This window comes from Ranitomeya imitator, chromosome 1, assembly GCF_032444005.1.
Source record: "Ranitomeya imitator isolate aRanImi1 chromosome 1, aRanImi1.pri, whole genome shotgun sequence".
In the NCBI taxonomy this organism is placed as follows: domain Eukaryota; kingdom Metazoa; phylum Chordata; class Amphibia; order Anura; family Dendrobatidae; genus Ranitomeya; species Ranitomeya imitator.
In genome coordinates this window covers 612,272,540-612,296,237 of record NC_091282.1, presented here as the reverse complement: position 1 = coordinate 612,296,237, position 23,698 = coordinate 612,272,540, and the positions used below count along the sequence as shown (strand labels likewise).

Genomic DNA, 23,698 nt, shown 5'->3' with positions numbered 1-23,698 from the left:
GCCCTTCGCAAGTCACCACACAATTGAATCACCCAACACATGAGTCTATTGTTCTGTGTCCTGGGATCCACCCCTCCATGGGGGAGGGCTCCCCCTCCTGGTTGTTGACTCCAGCCTGATTACATGGCAGTCAAGGGACACAGGCTGGGGGAGGGACACGCTGTTACAACTCCTTCCCCCCTCAAGTAGTGTACATACTAGTGACCTCAACAGGTCGCTTGTCAAGTACACGTAAACATGGCAAACGTAACTCATGGCTCCTGCCTGGACAATCCATTAGCGTTTGTGTCGACTGCCTCATCTTTATTATATGGTGCATTTGTAGGCTTAAAGGCGGGCTCTATTTTACATCCTCTTTGACTTAAATTCTGCTTCCTGCACCCACAAATCGACATTGTAGCTCTCTTATATCATTCCTAAGACAATATCTGCAGGCAGGCTCCTCATCACCCCAACCACGCATTGCTTGACCCCAAAGCCAAAGTCCAGTTCTACACTTGCTTTTGGGATATTCTTCCATTGGCCTCCAGCTAATTCATTGGTAATTCCAGGTCCATGCTGTATTGCCTCTGGCCGAACCACTCTGGGATACGCTATGGTGAGAAATGCCCCAGAGTCACAAAAGCCAAGAACTTTCCGACCATCCAGCATGACCTCCTGTAAATGCTTTCTTTGAGGATTAAAGGAACTCGTGGCTGTGGCCCTGACCCCATAAACCCCTAATGGTCGAACATGGGTTTCTGAACTATTAGGCAAATCAATTTGTAGGGGTGGCACCTCTTCCTCCATTGTGTTTGGCTGTAAATAATTGATAGGCCGATTTGGTGCAGGGTCAATCCTCAATTGACCCTGAGGGCAGGTGTCTTGCAGATGCCCAGTCTGCCCACATCAGTAACAGCTGCGCTGTATCACACTCCTTCCCTTGTGCACTTTGGGGATGGAGCTAAGGGGACCTGGAGGCTGATATCTATGTGAAGGTGCATGAGGTGGTTGTTGGGGTTGAGACCAATTTCTCCACTGTATAGCTGGGCAGGTGGCCTGCATATGCCCGGGATGCCCACATCCATAACACCTGTGCTCTACTACTTTCTCTCCTTCTAGCATTTCAGAGGAAGAGGCAGGAAAAGCTGGAAGGTGAGTCATATGGGTATCAACATGAGGTGGTGGTCTAGTGGGACAGCAAACTTTTGGGGACTGAAGGACAAGAGACCACTGGTGGTGGGGTGTTGGTAGTTGGTGTTGGTAGTTTTTACTTCATCCACCAGTACATTTTTCCACTGAGGCTTGATGGTGAGAACCTCATTAGCTAAAGCAGCAACTTGCTCCACTGTCACTGGTTTCCTCTTTCGCACCCATTCCCGGATCTCAGCGGGGCATTTGGCATAGAACTGTTCTTTTAGGATGACCTGGAGGAAAGGCTCACAAATTAAGGCCCCCTCTCCCTTCAGCCAGCGGTGACACACTTGTTTGAGCCTGTGGGCATATATCTTGAAAGACACTTCCCCCTCACAGGCTAAGGAGCAGAATTGTGCTCTGTAAGTATCTGGAATTACAGCATAATGTTCAAGAATGGCCTCTTTTATCTCCTCATACTCACTGCTCCACTGAGGGTCCATAGCTCTGTAGGGTTCAGCAGCTCCACCATCTAAGAGCAACACCAGATGTCTGACTCGCTCCCTTTCCGGAACTTCCATTAATCGACATTAATGTTCGAAGTCCTGGAACAAGCCCTCAATGTCGCCTGCAGCCTCGTTAAAAGGCTTAAAGTCCTTACAGGACACCCTTGGGAATTCCCTCATGGTGGGTGCTGAGGTTACAGTCTGTCTGGAGCTTCTAGCTGCTTCCACCATGCACTGTCTCTCCTTAGCTGTTCGAATAGCCTCCCTCTTATCCTCTATGGTGTCCTCATCCCCAAGCAATGCCATCTCCTCCTCATACTACACAACCCACTGACTTTTTGGGGTATTTACCTGCAGATCCAGTCTTTCCTCCCTTTGCTGTGGGAATCCTTCTTCGGTTCCATCTTGCAGGTAAGCTCCTTCCAAAGCCTTAATTAGTTGGTCCTTGGACAGTCCTTTATAGCAGACTCCTAATTCACGGGCCTTTGTTTGTAAACTCCCCACAGTCCAGTTCCTGTATCCTGAGGTTCCGGTTCCAGACATTGATGAGCCACTGTCTTCCATATCCTCTGCTCTGTCCCCACTGCTTGCCACCAGTTTGTGACAGGGGTATGCAACAGAGCAGAAAGAGACACCAGATCGATAAACAATCCAACAAGATTTATTGGAACAGGGAACTGGGACAACTCAAAGAAAGTAATTCTGCAGCGTCCACAATGAGTCCAAAGAAAGGGAGTAGATCCGGGGGCTCCACCCGGAAACCCGACACCAGAGAAATAGTAATGGTCCTTGAGTGAATTCAATAGATCCAGCAGATGAGGGGCACAACACAGTCCCATGTGGCAGCTTCCAACAATACACACGGTCACAGGGATCTCGCCTCAGCCTAAGATCCCAGCCCTTCGCAAGTCACCACACAATTGTATCAGCCAACACGAGTCTATTGTTCTGTGTCCTGGCATCCACCCCTCCATGGGGGAGGGCTCCCCCTACTGGTTGTTGACTCCAGCCTGATTACGTGGCAGTCCAGGGACACAGGCCAGGGGAGGGACACACTGTTACAGAAGGCTCATCATGAACGTGAAGCCTGCGTCTTACCGGTCTATAACCTGCCCGAAGATGGGGAGGAAGACCCCCCTCCTGGACATGCTGGCCCAAGCCAAGGCCGGTGGGTCCATCGAGAACGTGGAGGTAAGTGCCTTGCTATCCGAACCCCTGCGGTCGCAGTTGCGGACCACGCTGGAACCCTTCCAGTCTGAGTTCTCCAACAGACCTGGAAGGACTGAGTTAGCGGTCCACGGGGTGGACACCGGGAATCATGGCCCACTACGGCAAACACCCTATCGGATCTTCGACGAGGTGCAGCAGGTTATGCGCCAGGAGATGGATGAGATGTTAAAGCTGAAAATGATTCAATGGTGCAAAAGTGCATGGGCCTCACCTGTAGTCCTCGTGCCAAAGGATTGGACCACCCGGTTCTGCGTGGACTACAGGGGACTCAACGCCTCTGACGCGCACCTAATGCCGCGCATTGAAGAGCTGCTTGAGCGGTTAGCTGGTGCAAAATATTTATTCATAATGGATTTGAGACTGGTATATTCCACTGATCCCCGAGGTGCAGGAGAAGTCCGCCTTTATCACCACCTTTGGACGGTACGAATCCACGGTTATGCCATTCGGCATGAAGAATGCCCCTGCCACTTTCCAGAGGATGGTCAACCACCTGCTTCAGGGACTGGAGAAGTACACGGTGGCATACCTGGATGAAATTGCAATCTTCAGTCTCTCCTGGGAGGAACATCTGCAGCCTCTCCAGGAGGTGCTAAGACGAATTAACCAAGCAGGGAAAGTGCCAGATAGGCATGAGAGATTTCCATTACCTGGGGCACCGGGTAGGCGGGGGCTCCATGAGGTCAGAGCCTGGGAAAGAGGACGCGATCGCGTCCTGGCCCACCCCCAGGACCAAGAAACAGGTGATGTCCTTCCTGGGCACTGCAGGGTACTATAGGCGCTTCGTGCAGAACTATAGTAGTCTGGCAAAACCCTTGACGGACCTCAGCAGGAAGAGGCTACCCCAAACAGTCGACTGGACAGACGGCTGTGAGGTGGCTTTCCGGGCTTTGAAAACAGCCCTGAGCACGATGCTAAAAGCTGTCGACAGCAGTCAGCCGTTCCTGGAACAGACCGATGCCAGCGAGTTTGGCCTCGGTGCTGTGCTCAGGCATGTGGACTCGGGGGAGGTGTTAGGAATATGATGTATTTGATTCTCTATTATCACGCACACCGAGCTTTGCTACATCCATTAGGTCTGGGTACAGACAACAGGCTGTGGGCTTTTGACCCCCCTTCCTCCTAGCTCCTTCTCCCTAACAATACAGATGTAACGTGAAACTCCAGTGTGTGACTCTGTTCCCCCTCCCTCAAGAATGCGAGGCTTAGCAGAAAACCAATCTTTGTTTCCAGCCATGTGCGTTCTGTTTTGTTTGACAGTTATTCAAGAGGGACTAATTCTACCCCAGGTAGTGAGAAAGGTGTGAAAGCTACATATTTGGGATGTGCCAGGGTAGAGCGACACGCTCAGTGTTTTTTCTAAGCTCAGCACCTAGCAGAAACAGAGAAACGGATTACTACTTAACCGGGTCACACAGCTACCCCATGTGTAGACTTAAATGGAAGATAACCTCGTGAGAAGACATGTAATACTTTTGCCGTCACTCTACGAGGTTCCCAGTGTATGCTATGACAGATATGAGTTTTAATAAAGTTCTGAGTCTCTTGGGAAAGGGGAGTGGAGTCCATGGTGCAGCCCACCGGGGGGTATAAGACAGTGGGAGCTCGTTTTGCACAAGATTTTTGCCCAGGGAGCCAGCTAAAGAGAGACTCTGTGAAGCATTTTGATGTCACCCCTCCCCCACACCACATGGTCATCCATTATATAAAACAAATGTAAGTTTATTTTCATCTTTAATCTCTTTTATTTTGTAATTGCCTGTACATACAATTGTCTCACCTTGTAATAGTTTTTATATACTTTTGTAAACACTGCCTAATCTTTTTGGAGTACAAGCCATAATATTTACTAGTCTTGTCCTCCTTGCTCTAAACGTACCTCCATCGTCCTCTGAAGCAAATTACGCTACTGATTGGGTTGGCTCCTGACCCGCCATTAGTCTTAGGAATGGGAGGTGGTGGCAGCAGATCGTACTGAGCTTGTTGGTTAACGCTGGCAGTGACGGAACGGGGTTTATAAGTGTATTGCTCGGCTGCGGCTGGGAATAATTGCAGTGGGTGCCCAATAGCTAGTACATAGCCGGCAGCATTTCTGGCGACTAATTATCCTAGCTGCAGTGCCCTGACTGACCTTAGGGTAAGGGGGGCGCCAGAGAGCTGCAAGTTCCAAACCAGAACTGGGAAGATGGATGTAAATAAATCCCAGCAGAACGAAGTGGGGGCAACCAAACACCCCCCGGTTCATGACATATTGGTGGCAGCAGCGGGATGACAAAAATATCCCCTGTGATTCATGACACTCCCGTACACATCCCCTCCTGTGTGTGATGCCTGTACACGTCCTCTCCTGTGTGTGATGCCAGTACACGTCCTCTCCTGTGTGTGTGTGATGTCAGTACACTTACCTTCCTGTGTGTTATGCCTGTACACATCCCGCCCCGTGTGTGTGATGCCAGTACACATCCCCTCCTGTGTGTGACACAAGTAGTCGTTCCCTCCTGTGTGATGGCTGTACACGTTCCCTCCTCTGTGTGTGTCGCCCTTACAAGTCCCCTCCTGTGTGTGTGACGCCCGTACACGTCTCCTCCAGTGTGTGTGACGCCCGTACACATCCCCCCAGTGAGTGATGCCGATACACGTCTTCTCTTGTTTGTGTGACGCCAGTACAAGTCTCCTCCTGGGTGTGACGCCCATACACATACCCTCCTGCGTGTTTGACGCATGTACATGTACCCTCCTGAGTGTGACACTTATACATGTCCTCTCCTGTATGAGTGACGCCCATACACTTCGCCTCCTGTGTGAGTGAAGCCCGTACACGTCCACTCCTGTGTGTGACGAACGTAAACGTTCCCTCCAGTGTGTGACACTTGTACACGTCCCCTCCCGTGTGTGTGACGCCCGTACACATCTCCTCCAGTGTGTGTGATGTCCATACACGTCCCCTCCAGTGCATGTGACACGCGTACAACTCCCCTCATGTGTGTGTGACGCCTGTACACATCCCCTCCAGTGTGTGATGCCCTTACACATCCCCTCTAGTGTGTGAGACGCCCGTACAAGTCCCCTCCAGTGTGTGACGCCCATACACGTCCCCTCCTGAATGTGACGCACGTACATGTCCCCTCCTGTATGTGTGACGCATATACACGTCCCCTCCGGTGTGTGTGTGACACGCCCATACACGTCGCCACCTGTGTGAGTGAGGCCCATACACGTCCCATCCAGTGTGTGTGACGACAGAACAAGTCTCCCCCTGTGATGCTCGTACATGTCCCCAACTGTCTGTGACACCCGTACATATTCTCTCATGTGTGTGTGACGCCCGTGCATGTCCTCTCCTGCGTGTGCGACGCCCGAACTTGTCCCCTCCTGTGTGTTTAACGCCAAAACGTGTCCCCTAATGCATATGTGACGCCCGCATACGTTTTCTCCTGTGTGTGACGCCCGTACATGTCCCATCCTGTGTGTGTAACGCCCGTACAGTTTCCCTCCTGTGTGTGACGCCAGTATGTGTCCTATCCTGTGTGTGTGTGATGCCCGAACGTGTTCCTTCCTGCGCATGATGCCTGGATACATTTCATCCTGTGTGTGACACCGTACACGTCTCCTCCTGTGAGTATGAGGCCCGTACACATCCCATCCTGTTTATGTGACGCAAGTACATTTCCCCTCCAGTGTGTGTGACGCCCGTACACGTCCTCTCCTGTGTGTGTGACGCCCGTACACATCCCCCCCAGTGAGTGATGCAGATACACGTCTTCTCTTGTGTGTGTGACGCCAGTACAAGTCTCCTCCTGGGTGTGACGCCCGTACACATACCCTCCTGCGTGTTTGACGCATGTACACGTACCCTCCTGTGTGTGACGCCTATACATGTCCCCTCCTTTTATGAGTGACGCCCATACACTTCGCCTCCTGTGTGAGTGAGGCCCATACACATCCACTCCGGTGTGTGACGCACGTACACGTTCCCTCCAGTGTATGACACCTGTACACGTCCACTCCTGTGTGTGTGACGGACGTTCAAGTGCCCTCCCGTGTGTGTGACGCCCGTACACGTCTCCTCCAGTGTGTGTGATGCCCGTACACGTTCCCTCCAGTATGTGTGATGCCCGCACACGTCCCCTTCTTTGCATGTGACGCGCGTACAACTCACCTCATGTATGTGTGACGCCTGTACACATCCCCTTCAGTGTGAGATGCCCTTACACATCCCCTCCAGTGTGTGACGCCCGTACAAGTCCACTCCTGTGCGTGTGACACCCGTACACGTCCCCTCCAGTGTGTTTGACGCCTGTACACGTCCCCTCCAGTGTGTGACGCCCATACACGTCCCCTCCTGAATGTGATGCACGTACATGTCCCCTCCTGTGTGTGTGACGCCTATACACGTCCCCTCCTGTGTGTGTGTGTGTGTGTGTGTGTGTGACATGGCCATACACGTCGCCACCTGTGTGAGTGAGGCCCATACACGTCCCATCCAGTGTGTCACGACAGAACAAGTCTCCCCCTGTGATGCCCGTACATGTCCCCAACTGTCTGTGACGCCCGTACATATTCCCTCATGTGTGTGTGACGCCCGTACATGTCCTCTCCTGCGTGTGCGACGCCTGAACTTGTCCCCTTCTGTGTGTTTGACGCCAGAACGTGTCCCCTAATGCGTATGTGATGCCCACATACGTTTTCTCCTGTGTGAGACGCCCGTACACGTCCCATCCTGTGTGTGTAACGCCCGTACAGTTTCCCACCTGTGTGTGATGCCAGTATGTGTCCTCTCCTGTGTGTGTGATGCCCGAAAGTGTTCCTTCCTGCGCATGACGCCCGGATACGTTTCATCCTGTGTGTGACGCCCGTGCACGTCTCCTCCTGTGAGTATGATGCCCGTACACAACCCATCCTGTTTGTGTGACGCAAGAACATTTCCCCTCCAGTGTGTGACGCCCGTACACGTCCCCTCCTGTGTGTGACGCCCGTACACGTCCCCTCCTGTATGTGTGACGCCTGTACACGCCCCCTCCAGTGTGTGTGACACCCGTACACGATCTCTCCTGTGCGTGTGACGCCCGTACACATCCCCTCCCCTTCGTGACACCTGTACACGTCCCCTCCTGTGCGTGACGCCCGTACACATCCCCATGCGTGTGACGCCCATACACATACCTTTCTTTGTGTGACGCCCGTACACTTCCCTCCTGTGTGTGTGTGACGCTCCTACACGTCCACTCCTGTGTGTGACGCCCCTACACGTACCCTATGTGTGTGACGCCCATACATGTTACCTCCTGTGTGTGACGCCTGTACACGACCCCTCCTGTGTGTGTGATGCCCATACACGTCCCCTCCTGTGTGTGTGACGCATGTACACATCCCATCCTGTGTGTGTGATGCCAGTACATGTCCGCTCCTGTGTGTGGGACGCCCGTACACATCCCCTCCTAAGTGTGTGACACTCGTACACGTCCCCTCCTGTGTGTGGGATACCAGTACACATCACCTCCTGCGTTTTATGCCTGTACATATCCCCTCCCGTGTGTGATGCCAGTTCACGTGTTCTCCTGTGTGTGTGACGCATGTACACATCCCCACCTGTGTGACGCCCGTATGTGTCCCCTCCTGCGTATATGACACCTGAAAGTGTCCCCTCCTGCGTGACGCCAGGATATGTCCTCGCCTGTGTATAACGCTCATACATGTCCCCTCCTGTGTGAGGCCCATACAAGTCCCCTCCTTAATTTAATGGTTGTTGTGTGTTTTTTGTAACGTGTTTTTATTTTATTTTTCACAATTTAGTTCTGTCTAATGATATTAATGCACTTTATGGACTATCTGACTGCACAACATTTAGAAATGGAGGATTTTGCCTATAACAACCGAATGGATATAGGAAGTTCACGTATGAAGATCCACTGGACCAATCCAACTATGACTGTGTGAGTGAGGCCCGTACACGTCCACTCCGGTGTGTGACGCATGTACACGTTCCCTCCAGTGTATGACACCCATACACGTCCCCTCCTGTGTGTGTGACGGCCGTACACGTCTCCTCCAGTGTGTGTGATGCCCGTACATGTCCTCTCCAGTATGTGTGATGCCCACACACGTCCCCTTCTTTGCATGTGACGCGCGTACAACTCACCTCATGTATGTGTGACGCCTGTACACATCTCCTCCAGTGTGAGATGCCCATACACATCCCCTCCAGTGTGTGACGCCCGTACAAGTCCACTCCTGTGCGTGTGACACCCGTGCACGTCCCCTCCAGTGTGTTTGACGCCTGTAGACGTCCCCTCCAGTGTGTGACGCCCATACACGTCCCCTCCTGAATGTGACGCACGTACATGTCTCCTCCTGTGTGTGTGACACCTATACACGTCCCCTCCTGTGTGTGTGTGTGTGACACGGCCATACACGTCGCCACCTGTGTGAGTGAGGCCCATACACGTCCCATCCAGTGTGTCACGACAGAACAAGTCTCCCCCTGTGATGCCCGTACATGTCCCCAACTGTCTGTGACGCCCGTACATATTCCCTCATGTGTGTGTGACGCCCGTACATGTCCTCTCCTGCGTGTGCGACGCCCGAACTTGTCCCCTTCTGTGTGTTTGACGCCAGAACGTGTCCCCTAATGCGTATGTGATGCCCACATACGTCTTCTCCTGTGTGTGACGCCCGTACACGTCCCATCCTGTGTGTGTAACGCCCGTACAGTTTACCTCCTGTGTGTGTGATGCCGAACGTGTTCCTTCCTGCGCGTGACGCCTGGATACGTTTCATCCTGTGTGTGACGCCCGTGCACGTCTCCTCCTGTGAGTATGAGGCCCGTACACAACCCATCCTGTTTGTGTGACGCAAGAACATTTCCCCTCCAGTGTGTGACGCCCGTACACACCCCGTCCAGTGTGTGTGACACCTGTACAAGTTCTCTCCTGTGCGTGTGACGCCCGTACACATCCCCTCCTGTGCGTGACACCCGTACACGTCCCCTCCTGTGCGTGACGCCCGTACACATCCCCATGCGTGTGATGCCCGTACACATACCTTTCTGTGTGTGACGCCCGTACACTTCCCCTCCTGTGTGTGTGTGACGCCCCTACACGTCCACTCCTGTGTGTGTGACTCCCCTACACGTACCCTATGTGTGTGACACCCATACATGTTACCTCCTGTGTGTGTGTGACGCCTGTACACGTCCCCTCCTGTGTGTTTGAAGCCCATACACGTCCCCTCCTGTGTGTGTGACGCATGTACACATCCCACCCTGTGTGATGCCCGTATGTGTCCCCTCCTGCGTATATGACGCCTGAAAGTGTCCCCTCCTGCGTGACGCCAGGATATGTCCTCGCCTGTGTATAACGCTCATACATGTCCCCTCCTGTGTGAGGCCCATACACGTCCCCTCCTTAATTTAATGGTTGTTGTGTGTTTTTTTGTAACATGTGTTTTTATTTTTTTTTTCACAATTTAGTTCTGTCTAATGATATTAATGCACTTTATGGACTATCTGACTGCACAACATTTAGAAATGGAGGATTTTGCCTATAACAACCGAATGGATATAGGAAATTCACGTATGAAGATCCACTGGACCAATCCAACTATGACTACTATGGCCTGATATATGGTTATTATTTTGTACGGTGTTGTATACAACGCTGTTTTCAGGAGCCAAAGGACACTTTAACAGTAGTCTGAACTTTAGGAGATATGGGTCAACGCCATGAGTTATCACCATTAGCGTTGCTCTGTCTCTTTTTCATATTCTAATATATGTATGGGTTGGCACTTTGGGATTTTGATGGTGGGTTACATGTTACATGTTGTATGTATCTTTGACTCTGTTAGATTTGGATCTGTGCCTGGTCTGTAATGCTTATCCCTGCCCCTTGTGCATCTTAATCGCATTTTTAGATGTGTAATGATTTTTTTTATTGAATAGCATTTTAAATAGGGTCCGGGATGTGCAGTTTGTAACTATGGGGCACAGATGATTGATACGATACCACTGTAACTATTTTATTCCGTGAACCCTTTCACTAACCCGAGCCTGAGCGCGCACTGCACATGCGCTGCCTCGTGCGGTGGAGGGAGGTGCTCAGTATGGGTGACGCGTTGCCATGGTCAAAGGTCCGGTCATGTGACCGGACCAGGTGAATTGATGACGCGCACTTTGAGCGCCTCTCTCCTCGGCGTGTCGCAACATGGCGGGTGGCGCGCCATACATGGCTGTAGGTAATTAGGTTAGATATTCTTGTTATATAAAGTGGTCAAACAAGTCGCTTACTCACCTCCTGACGAAGCCACGGATGTGGTGAAACGCGCGTCGAGGTGCAGTAATTTCTGGATCACACTGAGGACACCATGACTGCAGGTATAATACGGTTGTCACTATAATCAGACTATTTTATGGGATTAATATATGGATATAGGCTACAAGGTGGAGTGCAATGATCATTGTTACTGATAACTATATATTACGAGTGAGTTTCTTTTGGATCGGCACATATGCACTTTAATCCCTATGATATCAGCATTTGATACCCATGGATTGGCTGGATGGATATACGGCGGGGAGCCATCTATAGCATTTGAATATGGCTACATTGTCTTTAGTTTTGTGATCCTGTATTCTCTTTTTCTGCTAAACCTCTCTACAGATGGGTAAAACCATCTGGAATGTACTCATTTTGTGTAAAAGAAAGTTTTTTGTAATGTAATATTTTTATGAAGATTGTTTAATAAAGATTGTTATACTGGGAATTGCTCCTTCAGTTGTTTCTCTATTGGTAAACATCCCCTCTTGTGTGTGTGACGCCCATACACGTCCCCTACTGTCTGACGCCCGTACATATTCCTTCATTTGTGTGTGATGCCCGTACATGTCCTCTCCTGCGTGTGCGTACCTGGTAGCCCCTTTACGGCATCTAGGTTCAGGTGCTGAACCTAGAGTCGCCAACTCGTATATAGTTAAGTAAATAAGGCAGCACACTGTAGCGCTGAAACATGCAAATATGAAACACGAAAATTGAACTGCATTACTGCACTAGAAATATGAAAAATGATAGCGTTTAGCGCATAAAAATGGCCAATTTTATGTGTACCTGGTAGCCCCTTTACGGCATCTCTCTTATACCAGGTCCTACACTTGCCTTACCTCGCTGAGAATAAACGTCTCCATCTGAATGGGTACATGTGAAGCCTCTTCCTAGACTAAAATTCTCTCTCTCTATGGAGGGGTATTGGACCTGCTGTAATTAAAACACCTGAAGCTAGGAGGCGGAGTGCACGATCAGAAGGCTAGAGAATACATTTCAAAAACCTGACCTGCACATCCAAACATAGACTCAGTGTGAACAGGTGCTGAACCCAGAGTCGCCAACTCGTATATAGTTAAGTAAATAAGGCAGCACACTGTAGCACTGAAACATGCAAATATGAAACACGAAAATTGAACTGCATTACTGCACTAGAAATATGAAAAATGATAGCGTTTAGCGCATAAAAATGGCCAATTTTATGTGTACCTGGTAGCCCCTTTATGGCATCTCTCTTATACCAGGTCCTACACTTGCCCTACCTCGCTGAGAATAAACGTCTCCATCTGAATGGGTACATGTGAAGCCTCTTCCTAGACTAAAATTCTCTCTCTCTGTGGAGGGGTATTGGACCTGCTCTAATTAAAACACCTGTGGCTAGAAGGCGGAGTGCACGATCAGAAGGCTAAAAAATACATTTCAAAAACCTGACCGGCACATCCAAACATAGACATAGACTCAGTGTGAACAGGTGCTGAACCTAGAGTCGCCAACTCGTATATAGTTAAGTAAATAAGGCAGCACACTGCTGCGCTAGAACATGCAAATATGAAAACACGAAAATTGAACTGCATTACTGCACTAGAAATATGAAACATGAGAGCGTTTAGCGCATAAAAATGGCCAATTTTATGTGTACCTGGTAGCCCCTTTACGGCTTCTCTCTTATACCAGGTCCTACACTTGCCTTACCTCCTACGTGTGCGACACCCGAACTTGTCCCCTCCTGCATGTGTGATGCCAGAACATGTCCCCTAATGTGTGTGTGACGCCCGAATACGTTCTCTCCTGTGTGTGACGCCCGTACACATACCATCCTGTGTGTGTAACGCCCGTACAGTTTCCCTCCTGTGTGTGACGCCAATATGTGACCTCTCCTGCGTGTGTGATGCCCGAACGTGTTCCTTCCTGCGCGTGACGCCTGGATACGTTTCATCCTGTGTGTGACTTCTGTGCACGTCTCCTCCTGTGAGTATGAGGCCCGTACACATCCCATCCAGTTTGTGTGACGCAAGTACATTTCCGCTCCACTGTGTGTGACACCCGTACACGTCCCTCCTGTATGTGTGACGCCTGTACACGCCCCCTTGAGTGTGTGAGACGCACGTACACGTCCTCTCCAGTGTGTGTGACGCCCATACACGATCCCTCCTGTGCGTGTGATGCCCGTACACGTCCCCTGTGTGTGATGCCCGTACATGTGCCCCCCTGTGCGTGACGCCCGTACACATTCCCTACGCGTGTGACACCGGTACACTTCCCCTCCTGTGTGTGTGTGACGCCCGTACACTTTACCTCCTATGTGTGTGACGCCTGTATATATCCCCTCCTGTGTGTGTGAAGCCCATACACGTTCCCTCCTGTGTGTGACGCATGTACACGTCCCATCCTGTGTATGATGCCAGTACACGCCCCCTCTTGTGTGTGGGACGCCCGTACACATCCCCTCCCATGTGTGATGCCAGGACACGTGTTCTCCTGTGTGTGTGACGCCAGTACACATCTCCTTCTTTGTGTGACACCCGTACACATACACTCCTGTGTGTGTAATGCCGTACATCCCCTCCTGTGTGTGACACCCGTGCAAGTCACTTCCTGCGTGTGTGACGCCCGAACATGTCCCCTCGTGTGTGACGCTTACACACGTCCACTCCTGCGTGTGTGACGCTCATACACGTCGCCTCCTGTGTGAGACACGTACAGGTCCACTCGTGTGTGTGACGCACATACAAGTCCCCTCCAGTGTGTCTGACACGCGTGCACATCCCCTCCAGTGTGTGACGCCCGTACATGTCCCCTCGTGTGTGTCACGCCACTACACTTCCCCTAATGTGTGTGATGTTTGTACACGTCCACACCTGTGCGTAGGACGTCCGTACACATCCCCTCCTGTGTGTGTGACACCCGTACAGGTACCTCCTGTGTGACACCTGTACACGTACCTCCTGTGTGTGTGAGACACCCGTACACGTACCCTCCTGTGTGTGTGACACCCGTACACGACTACTCTACTACATGTATTGCCACTTGTTATGAAAACGTCACTAAGATTGAGTAACTCGTCAGGTGACGTCATGACAACAACCAGGCTAGTGACGTCATGCAGGATGCTGACACGGCACAGCGGGGCCACATCCCGGATCCGGGCCAATGCTGACCACTCACCAAAGCTGGGGACGAGACTGGTGATCTCCGCCATGCTGACCGTGTGCGCTGAAAGGCAGAGACGTCACTACATGTCCTGGTAGCAGCCGAGAGAAAGATGCTGCGACTCTGGTCCTGAGGAGATCGGGTACCGCCCAGTGCACGGAAACAGCCGAAGTCTCAACCCCGCCCAGTGCACGGAAAAAGCCGAAGTCTCAACCCCGCCCAGTGCACGGAAACAGCCGAAGTATTAACCCCGCCCAGTACACGGAAAAAGCCGAATTCTTAACCCCGCCCAGTACACGGAAACAGCCGAAGTCTTAACCCCGCCCAGTGAACGGAAAAAGCCTAAGTCTCCACCCCGCCCATGCACGGAAACAGCAGAAGTCTCAACCCCGCCCAGTACACGGAAACAGCCGAAGTCTCAACCCCGCCCATGCACGGAAACAGCAGAAGTCTCAACCCCGCCCAGTACACGGAAACAGCCGAAGTCTCAACCCCGCCCAGTACACGGAAACAGCCGAAGTCTCAACCCCGCCCAGTACACGGAAACAGCCGAAGTCTCAACCCCGCCCAGTACACGGAAACAGAAGAAGTCTCAACCCCGCCCAGTACACGGAAACAGAAGAAGTCTCAACCCCGCCCAGTACACGGAAACAGAAGAAGTCTCAACCCCGCCCAGTACACGGAAACAGCCGAAGTCTCAACCCCGCCCAGTGCACGGAAACAGCCGAAGTCTCAACCCCGCCCAGTACACGGAAACAACCGAAATCTCAACCCCGCCCAGTACACGGAAACAGCCGAAGTCTATCTTGATCGGCTGAATGAGAATGCCAAGCATCCAGGGCTGCCAGGAAATGTACAGAGTACTGATCTCTATATACAGTGTACTGATCTCTATATACAGTGTACTGATCTCTATATACAGTGTACTGATCTCTATATACAGAGTACTGATCTCTATATACAGAGTACTGATCTCTATATACAGTGTACTGATCTCTATATACAGTGTACTGATCTCTATATACAGAGTACTGATCTCTATATACAGTGTACTGATCTCTATATACAGAGTACTGATCTCTATATACAGAGTACTGATCTCTATATACAGTGTACTGATCTCTATATACAGTGTACTGATCTCTATATACAGTGTACTGATCTCTATATACAGAGTACTGATCTCTATATACAGTGTACTGATCTCTATATACAGTGTACTGACCTCTATATACAGTGTACTGATCTCTATATACAGTGTACTGATCTCTATATACAGTGTACTGATCTCTATATACAGAGTACTGACCTCTATATACAGAGTACTGATCTCTATATACAGTGTACTGATCTCTATATACAGTGTACTGATCTCTATATACAGTGTACTGATCTCTATATACAGTGTACTGATCTCTATATACAGTGTACTGATCTCTATATACAGAGTACTGATCTCTATATACAGTGTACTGATCTCTATATACAGTGTACTGATCTCTATATACAGAGTACTGATCTCTATATACAGTGTACTGATCTCTATATACAGTGTACTGATCTCTATATACAGTGTACTGATCTCTATATACAGTGTACTGATCTCTATATACAGAGTACTGACCTCTATATACAGAGTACTGATCTCTATATACAGTGTACTGATCTCTATATACAGTGTACTGATCTCTATATACAGTGTACTGATCTCTATATACAGTGTACTGATCTCTATATACAGAGTACTGATCTCTATATACAGTGTACTGATCTCTATATACAGTGTACTGATCTCTATATACAGAGTACTGATCTCTATATACAGTGTACTGATCTCTATATACAGTGTACTGATCTCTATATACAGTGTACTGATCTCTATATACAGTGTACTGATCTCTATATACAGTGTACTGACCTCTATATACAGTGTACTGATCTCTATATACAGTGTACTGACCTCTATATACAGTGTACTGATCTCTATATACAGAGTACTGATCTCTATATACAGTGTACTGACCTCTATATACAGTGTACTGATCTCTATATACAGAGTACTGATCTCTATATACAGAGTACTGATCTCTATATACAGTGTACTGATCTCTATATACAGAGTACTGATCTCTATATACAGTGTACTGACCTCTATATACAGTGTACTGATCTCTATATACAGAGTACTGATCTCTATATACAGTGTACTGACCTCTATATACAGTGTACTGATCTCTATATACAGAGTACTGATCTCTATATACAGTGTACTGATCTCTATATACAGTGTACTGATCTCTATATACAGAGTACTGATCTCTATATACAGTGTACTGACCTCTATATACAGTGTACTGATCTCTATATACAGTGTACTGATCTCTATATACAGAGTACTGATCTCTATATCAAATTCAAATTCAAATGAGCTTTATTGGCAGGACTAAGTACATGTTAGCATTGCCAAAGCATATGGTAAAAATACGGGGGTGGGGGAGGGGGGGCATATAGAGGTCCAGGGAATATCAAATTCCTTTTAGAGGATAGGGGATGTTTCCAGGGTGGGGTATAGGAGTCCATGACATATCGGGCTCTTTAGTCGGGGGATAGGGATATGTCCAGTGTTGGGGTACGGGAGTCCATGACATATCAGGCTCCTCTTAGTCTGTGGCAGGCACTGACATATTCCGCTGCTACGGCCACTGCACTTTCCTCTTCCCCCAGTATTATCGGCAGTTTCTCTTCCTCCTCCTTGGAGGTGAAATCTGGGAGGAGATCAGACAGCCTCTTGAAGTGAGTGTCCCTCACTGCGGAGTATTTGGGGCACCTCAGCAGGAAGTGGGCCTCATCCTCCACGGCCTCCTGGGGGCACTGCTGGCAGAGTCTGTTCTCTCGAGGCTTGTAGTTCTGTCGGTGCCGCCCGGATTCGATGAGTAGGCTGTGGGCGCTCAGTCTGTACCGGCTCAGGATCTGTCGATCTTTGGGGTTTTCTAGTTTCTCTAGATATGGGGCCAGTTTGTACTCCCTCTGTAGATTCCGGTGTATTGTCAGTTTCTGGGATTTGTTTATGTCGTTCCTCCAGATGCTGAGATATTCCTCTTTGACTTTGTGTACCTTTTTTTGGATTTCACCTTTTGTCAGGCCATGGAGGTTGATGGCTTGGTCAGACTGGCTTTGGGTACTTTTCCTTGGGAGGCTTCCTGAGGCTTCCTGGTGTAGGAAGGCTTTGTGATGGTAGGAGCTGGGACTGCTACTTTGTAGATGAGCCTTGAATGACAGCGCCTTCTTCTTTATTGCGATGTGTAGTGGGAATCTGCCCAGCTCTGCTCGGCAGGCGCTATTTGATGTGCTCCGATGGACTTGGAGAAGATGCTTGCAGAACTCTAGGTGGAATATTTCTATCTATCTATCTATCTATCTATCTATCTATCTCATATCTATGTATCTATCTATCTATCTATCTATCTATCTATCTATCTCATATCTATCTATCTATCTATCTATATCATATCTATCTATCTATCTATCTCATATCTATCTATCTATCTATCTCATATCTATCTCATATCTATCTATCTATCTATCTATCTATCTCATATCTATCTATCTATCTATCTATCTCATATCTATCTATCTATCTATCTATCTATCTATCTATCTATCTATCTATCTCATATCTATCTATCTATCTATCTATCTATCTATCTATCTATCTTTCTATCTCATATCTATCTATCTATCTATCTCATATCTATCTATCTATCTATCTCATATCTATCTATCTATCTATCTATCTCATATCTATCTATCTATCTATCTCATATCTATCTATCTATCTATCTATCTATCTATCTATCTCATATCTATCTATCTATCTATCTATCTATCTATCTATCTCATATCTATCTATCTATCTATCTCATATCTATCTATCTATCTATCTATCTATCTCATATCTATCTATCTATCTCATATCTATCTATCTATCTATCTATCTATCTATCTATCTATCTATCTATCTATCTATCTCATATCTATCTATCTATCTATCTATCTCATATCTATCTATCTATCTCATATCTATCTATCTATCTATCTATCTCATATCTATCTCATATCTATCTATCTATCTATCTTTCTATCTCATATCTATCTATCTATCTATCTATCTCATATTTATCTATCTATCTATCATATATACAGAGTACTGATCTCTATATACAGTGTACTGATCTCTATATACAGAGTACTGATCTCTATATACAGAGTACTGATCTCTATATACAGTGTACTGATCTCTATATACAGTGTACTGACCTCTATATACAGTGTACTGATCTCTATATACAGAGTACTGATCTCTATATACAGAGTACTGATCTCTATATACAGTGTACTGATCTCTATATACAGAGTACTGATCTCTATATACATTGTACTGATCTCTATATACAGTGTACTGATCTCTATATACAGAGTACTGACCTCTATATACAGAGTACTGATCTCTATATACAGTGTACTGATCTCTATATACAGTGTACTGATCTCTATATACAGTGTACTGATCTCTATATACAGTGTACTGACCTCTATATACAGTGTACTGATCTCTATATACAGTGTACTGATCTCTATATACATTGTACTGATCTCTATATACATTGTACTGATCTCTATATACAGTGTACTGACCTCTATATACAGAGTACTGATCTCTATATACAGTGTACTGACCTCTATATACAGTGTACTGATCTCTATATACAGTGTACTGATCTCTATATACAGTGTACTGATCTCTATATACAGTGTACTGATCTCTATATACAGTGTACTGACCTCTATATACAGTGTACTGATCTCTATATACAGTGTACTGATCTCTATATACAGAGTACTGATCTCCATATACAGTGTACTGATCTCTATATACAGTGTACTGATCTCTATATACAGTGTACTGATCTCTATATACAGAGTACTGATCTCTATATACAGTGTACTGATCTCTATATACAGTGTACTGATCTCTATATACAGAGTACTGATCTCTATATACAGTGTACTGATCTCTATATACAGAGTACTGATCTCTATATACAGAGTACTGATCTCTATATACAGTGTACTGATCTCTATATACAGAGTACTGATCTCTATATACAGTGTACTGATCTCTATATACAGTGTACTGATCTCTATATACAGTGTACTGACCTCTATATACAGTGTACTGATCTCTATATACAGTGTACTGATCTCTATATACATTGTACTGATCTCTATATACATTGTACTGATCTCTATATACAGTGTACTGACCTCTATATACAGAGTACTGATCTCTATATACAGTGTACTGACCTCTATATACAGTGTACTGATCTCTATATACAGTGTACTGATCTCTATATACAGTGTACTGATCTCTATATACAGTGTACTGATCTCTATATACAGTGTACTGACCTCTATATACAGTGTACTGACCTCTATATACAGAGTACTGATCTCTATATACAGTGTACTGATCTCTATATACAGAGTACTGATCTCTATATACAGAGTACTGATCTCTATATACAGAGTACTGATCTCTATATACAGTGTACTGATCTCTATATACAGTGTACTGATCTCTATATACAGAGTACTGACCTCTATATACAGTGTACTGACCTCTATATACAGAGTACTGATCTCTATATACAGTGTACTGATCTCTATATACAGAGTACTGATCTCTATATACAGAGTACTGATCTCTATATACAGAGTACTGATCTCTATATACAGAGTACTGATCTCTATATACAGAGTACTGATCTCTATATACAGTGTACTGACCTCTATATACAGTGTACTGACCTCTATATACAGTGTACTGACCTCTATATACAGTGTACTGATCTCTATATACAGTGTACTGATCTCTATATACAGTGTACTGACCTCTATATACAGAGTACTGATCTCTATATACAGTGTACTGATCTCTATATACAGTGTACTGATCTCTATATACAGTGTACTGACCTCTATATACAGTGTACTGACCTCTATATACAGAGTACTGATCTCTATATACAGTGTACTGATCTCTATATACAGAGTACTGATCTCTATATACAGAGTACTGATCTCTATATACAGAGTACTGATCTCTATATACAGAGTACTGATCTCTATATACAGAGTACTGATCTCTATATACAGTGTACTGACCTCTATATACAGTGTACTGACCTCTATATACAGTGTACTGATCTCTATATACAGTGTACTGATCTCTATATACAGAGTACTGATCTCCATATACAGTGTACTGATCTCTATATACAGTGTACTGATCTCTATATACAGTGTACTGATCTCTATATACAGAGTACTGATCTCTATATACAGTGTACTGATCTCTATATACAGTGTACTGACCTCTATATACAGAGTACTGATCTCTATATACAGTGTACTGATCTCTATATACAGAGTACTGATCTCTATATACAGAGTACTGATCTCTATATACAGTGTACTGATCTCTATATACAGAGTACTGATCTCTATATACAGAGTACAGTACTGATCTCTATATACAGTGTACTGATCTCTATATACAGTGTACTGATCTCTATATACAGAGTACTGATCTCTATATACAGAGTACTGATCTCTATATACAGTGTACTGATCTCTATATACAGAGTACTGATCTCTATATACAGAGTACAGTACTGATCTCTATATACAGTGTACTGATCTCTATATACAGTGTACTGACCTCTATATACAGTGTACTGATCTCTATATACAGAGTACTGATCTCTATATACAGAGTACTGATCTCTATATACAGTGTACTGACCTCTATATACAGTGTACTGATCTCTATATACAGAGTACTGATCTCTATATACAGTGTACTGATCTCTATATACAGTGTACTGATCTCTATATACAGTGTACTGATCTCTATATACAGAGTACTGATCTCTATATACAGTGTACTGATCTCTATATACAGTGTACTGATCTCTATATACAGTGTACTGATCTCTATATACAGTGTACTGATCTCTATATACAGTGTACTGATCTCTATATACAGTGTACTGATCTCTATATACAGTGTACTGACCTCTATATACAGTGTACTGATCTCTATATACAGAGTACTGATCTCTATATACAGTGTACTGATCTCTATATACAGTGTACTGATCTCTATATACAGTGTACTGATCTCTATATACAGAGTACTGATCTCTATATACAGAGTACTGATCTCTATATACAGTGTACTGATCTCTATATACAGTGTACTGATCTCTATATACAGTGTACTGATCTCTATATACAGTGTACTGATCTCTATATACAGTGTACTGATCTCTATATACAGTGTACTGATCTCTATATACAGTGTACTGATCTCTATATACAGAGTACTGATCTCTATATACAGTGTACTGATCTCTATATACAGAGTACTGATCTCTATATACAGTGTACTGATCTCTATATACAGTGTACTGATCTCTATATACAGTGTACTGATCTCTATATACAGAGTACTGATCTCTATATACAGAGTACTGATCTCTATATACAGTGTACTGACCTCTATATACAGTGTACTGATCTCTATATACAGTGTACTGATCTCTATATACAGAGTACTGATCTCTATATACAGTGTACTGATCTCTATATACAGTGTACTGATCTCTATATACAGAGTACTGATCTCTATATACAGAGTACTGATCTCTATATACAGTGTACTGACCTCTATATACAGTGTACTGATCTCTATATACAGAGTACTGATCTCTATATACAGTGTACTGATCTCTATATACAGAGTACTGATCTCTATATACAGTGTACTGATCTCTATATACAGAGTACTGATCTCTATATACAGTGTACTGATCTCTATATACAGTGTACTGATCTCTATATACAGAGTACTGATCTCTATATACAGTGTACTGACCTCTATATACAGAGTACTGATCTCTATATACAGTGTACTGATCTCTATATACAGTGTACTGATCTCTATATACAGAGTACTGATCTCTATATACAGAGTACTGATCTCTATATACAGTGTACTGATCTCTATATACAGAGTACTGATCTCTATATACAGTGTACTGATCTCTATATACAGTGTACTGATCTCTATATACAGTGTACTGATCTCTATATACAGTGTACTGATCTCTATATACAGAGTACTGATCTCTATATACAGTGTACTGATCTCTATATACAGTGTACTGATCTCTATATACAGTGTACTGATCTCTATATACAGTGTACTGATCTCTATATACAGAGTACTGATCTCTATATACAGTGTACTGATCTCTATATACAGTGTACTGACCTCTATATACAGTGTACTGATCTCTATATACAGTGTACTGATCTCTATATACAGTGTACTGATCTCTATATACAGAGTACTGATCTCTATATACAGTGTACTGATCTCTATATACAGTGTACTGATCTCTATATACAGAGTACTGATCTCTATATACAGTGTACTGATCTCTATATACAGTGTACTGATCTCTATATACAGTGTACTGATCTCTATATACAGTGTACTGATCTCTATATACAGTGTACTGATCTCTATATACAGTGTACTGATCTCTATATACAGAGTACTGATCTCTATATACAGTGTACTGATCTCTATATACAGTGTACTGATCTCTATATACAGTGTACTGACCTCTATATACAGTGTACTGATCTCTATATACAGAGTACTGATCTCTATATACAGAGTACTGATCTCTATATACAGTGTAATTATCTCTATATACAGAGTACTGATCTCTATATACAGTGTACTGATCTCTATATACAGTGTACTGATCTCTATATACAGAGTACTGATCTCTATATACAGAGTACTGATCTCTATATACAGTGTACTGACCTCTATATACAGTGTACTGATCTCTATATACAGAGTACTGATCTCTATATACAGAGTACTGATCTCTATATACAGTGTAATGATCTCTATATACAGAGTACTGATCTCTATATACAGAGTACTGATCTCTATATACAGTGTACTGATCTCTATATACAGTGTACTGATCTATATACAGAGTACTGATCTCTATATACAGTGTACTGATCTCTATATACAGAGTACTGATCTCTATATACAGTGTACTGATATCTATATACAGTGTACTGATCTCTATATACAGAGTACTGATCTCTATATACAGTGTACTGACCTCTATATACAGTGTACTGATCTCTATATACAGAGTACTGATCTCTATATACAGAGTACTGATCTCTATATACAGTGTAATGATCTCTATATACAGAGTACTG

At 45.5% G+C, this 23,698-nt stretch overlaps 1 protein-coding gene across 1 annotated transcript in view; it reads right to left on the bottom strand.

Moving 5' to 3' along the window:
• Nucleotides 1-14,469, bottom strand: part of SYT11 (synaptotagmin 11) — a 54,530-nt gene extending 40,061 nt beyond the window's left edge. Inside the window, exon 1 of the mRNA XM_069726093.1 lies at nt 14,330-14,469. Within this exon, the coding sequence (XP_069582194.1) occupies nt 14,330-14,363 (34 nt within the window). The 5' untranslated portion in view covers nt 14,364-14,469. The remainder of the gene's footprint in view (nt 1-14,329) is intronic.
• Nucleotides 14,470-23,698: the final 9,229 nt, after the last annotated feature.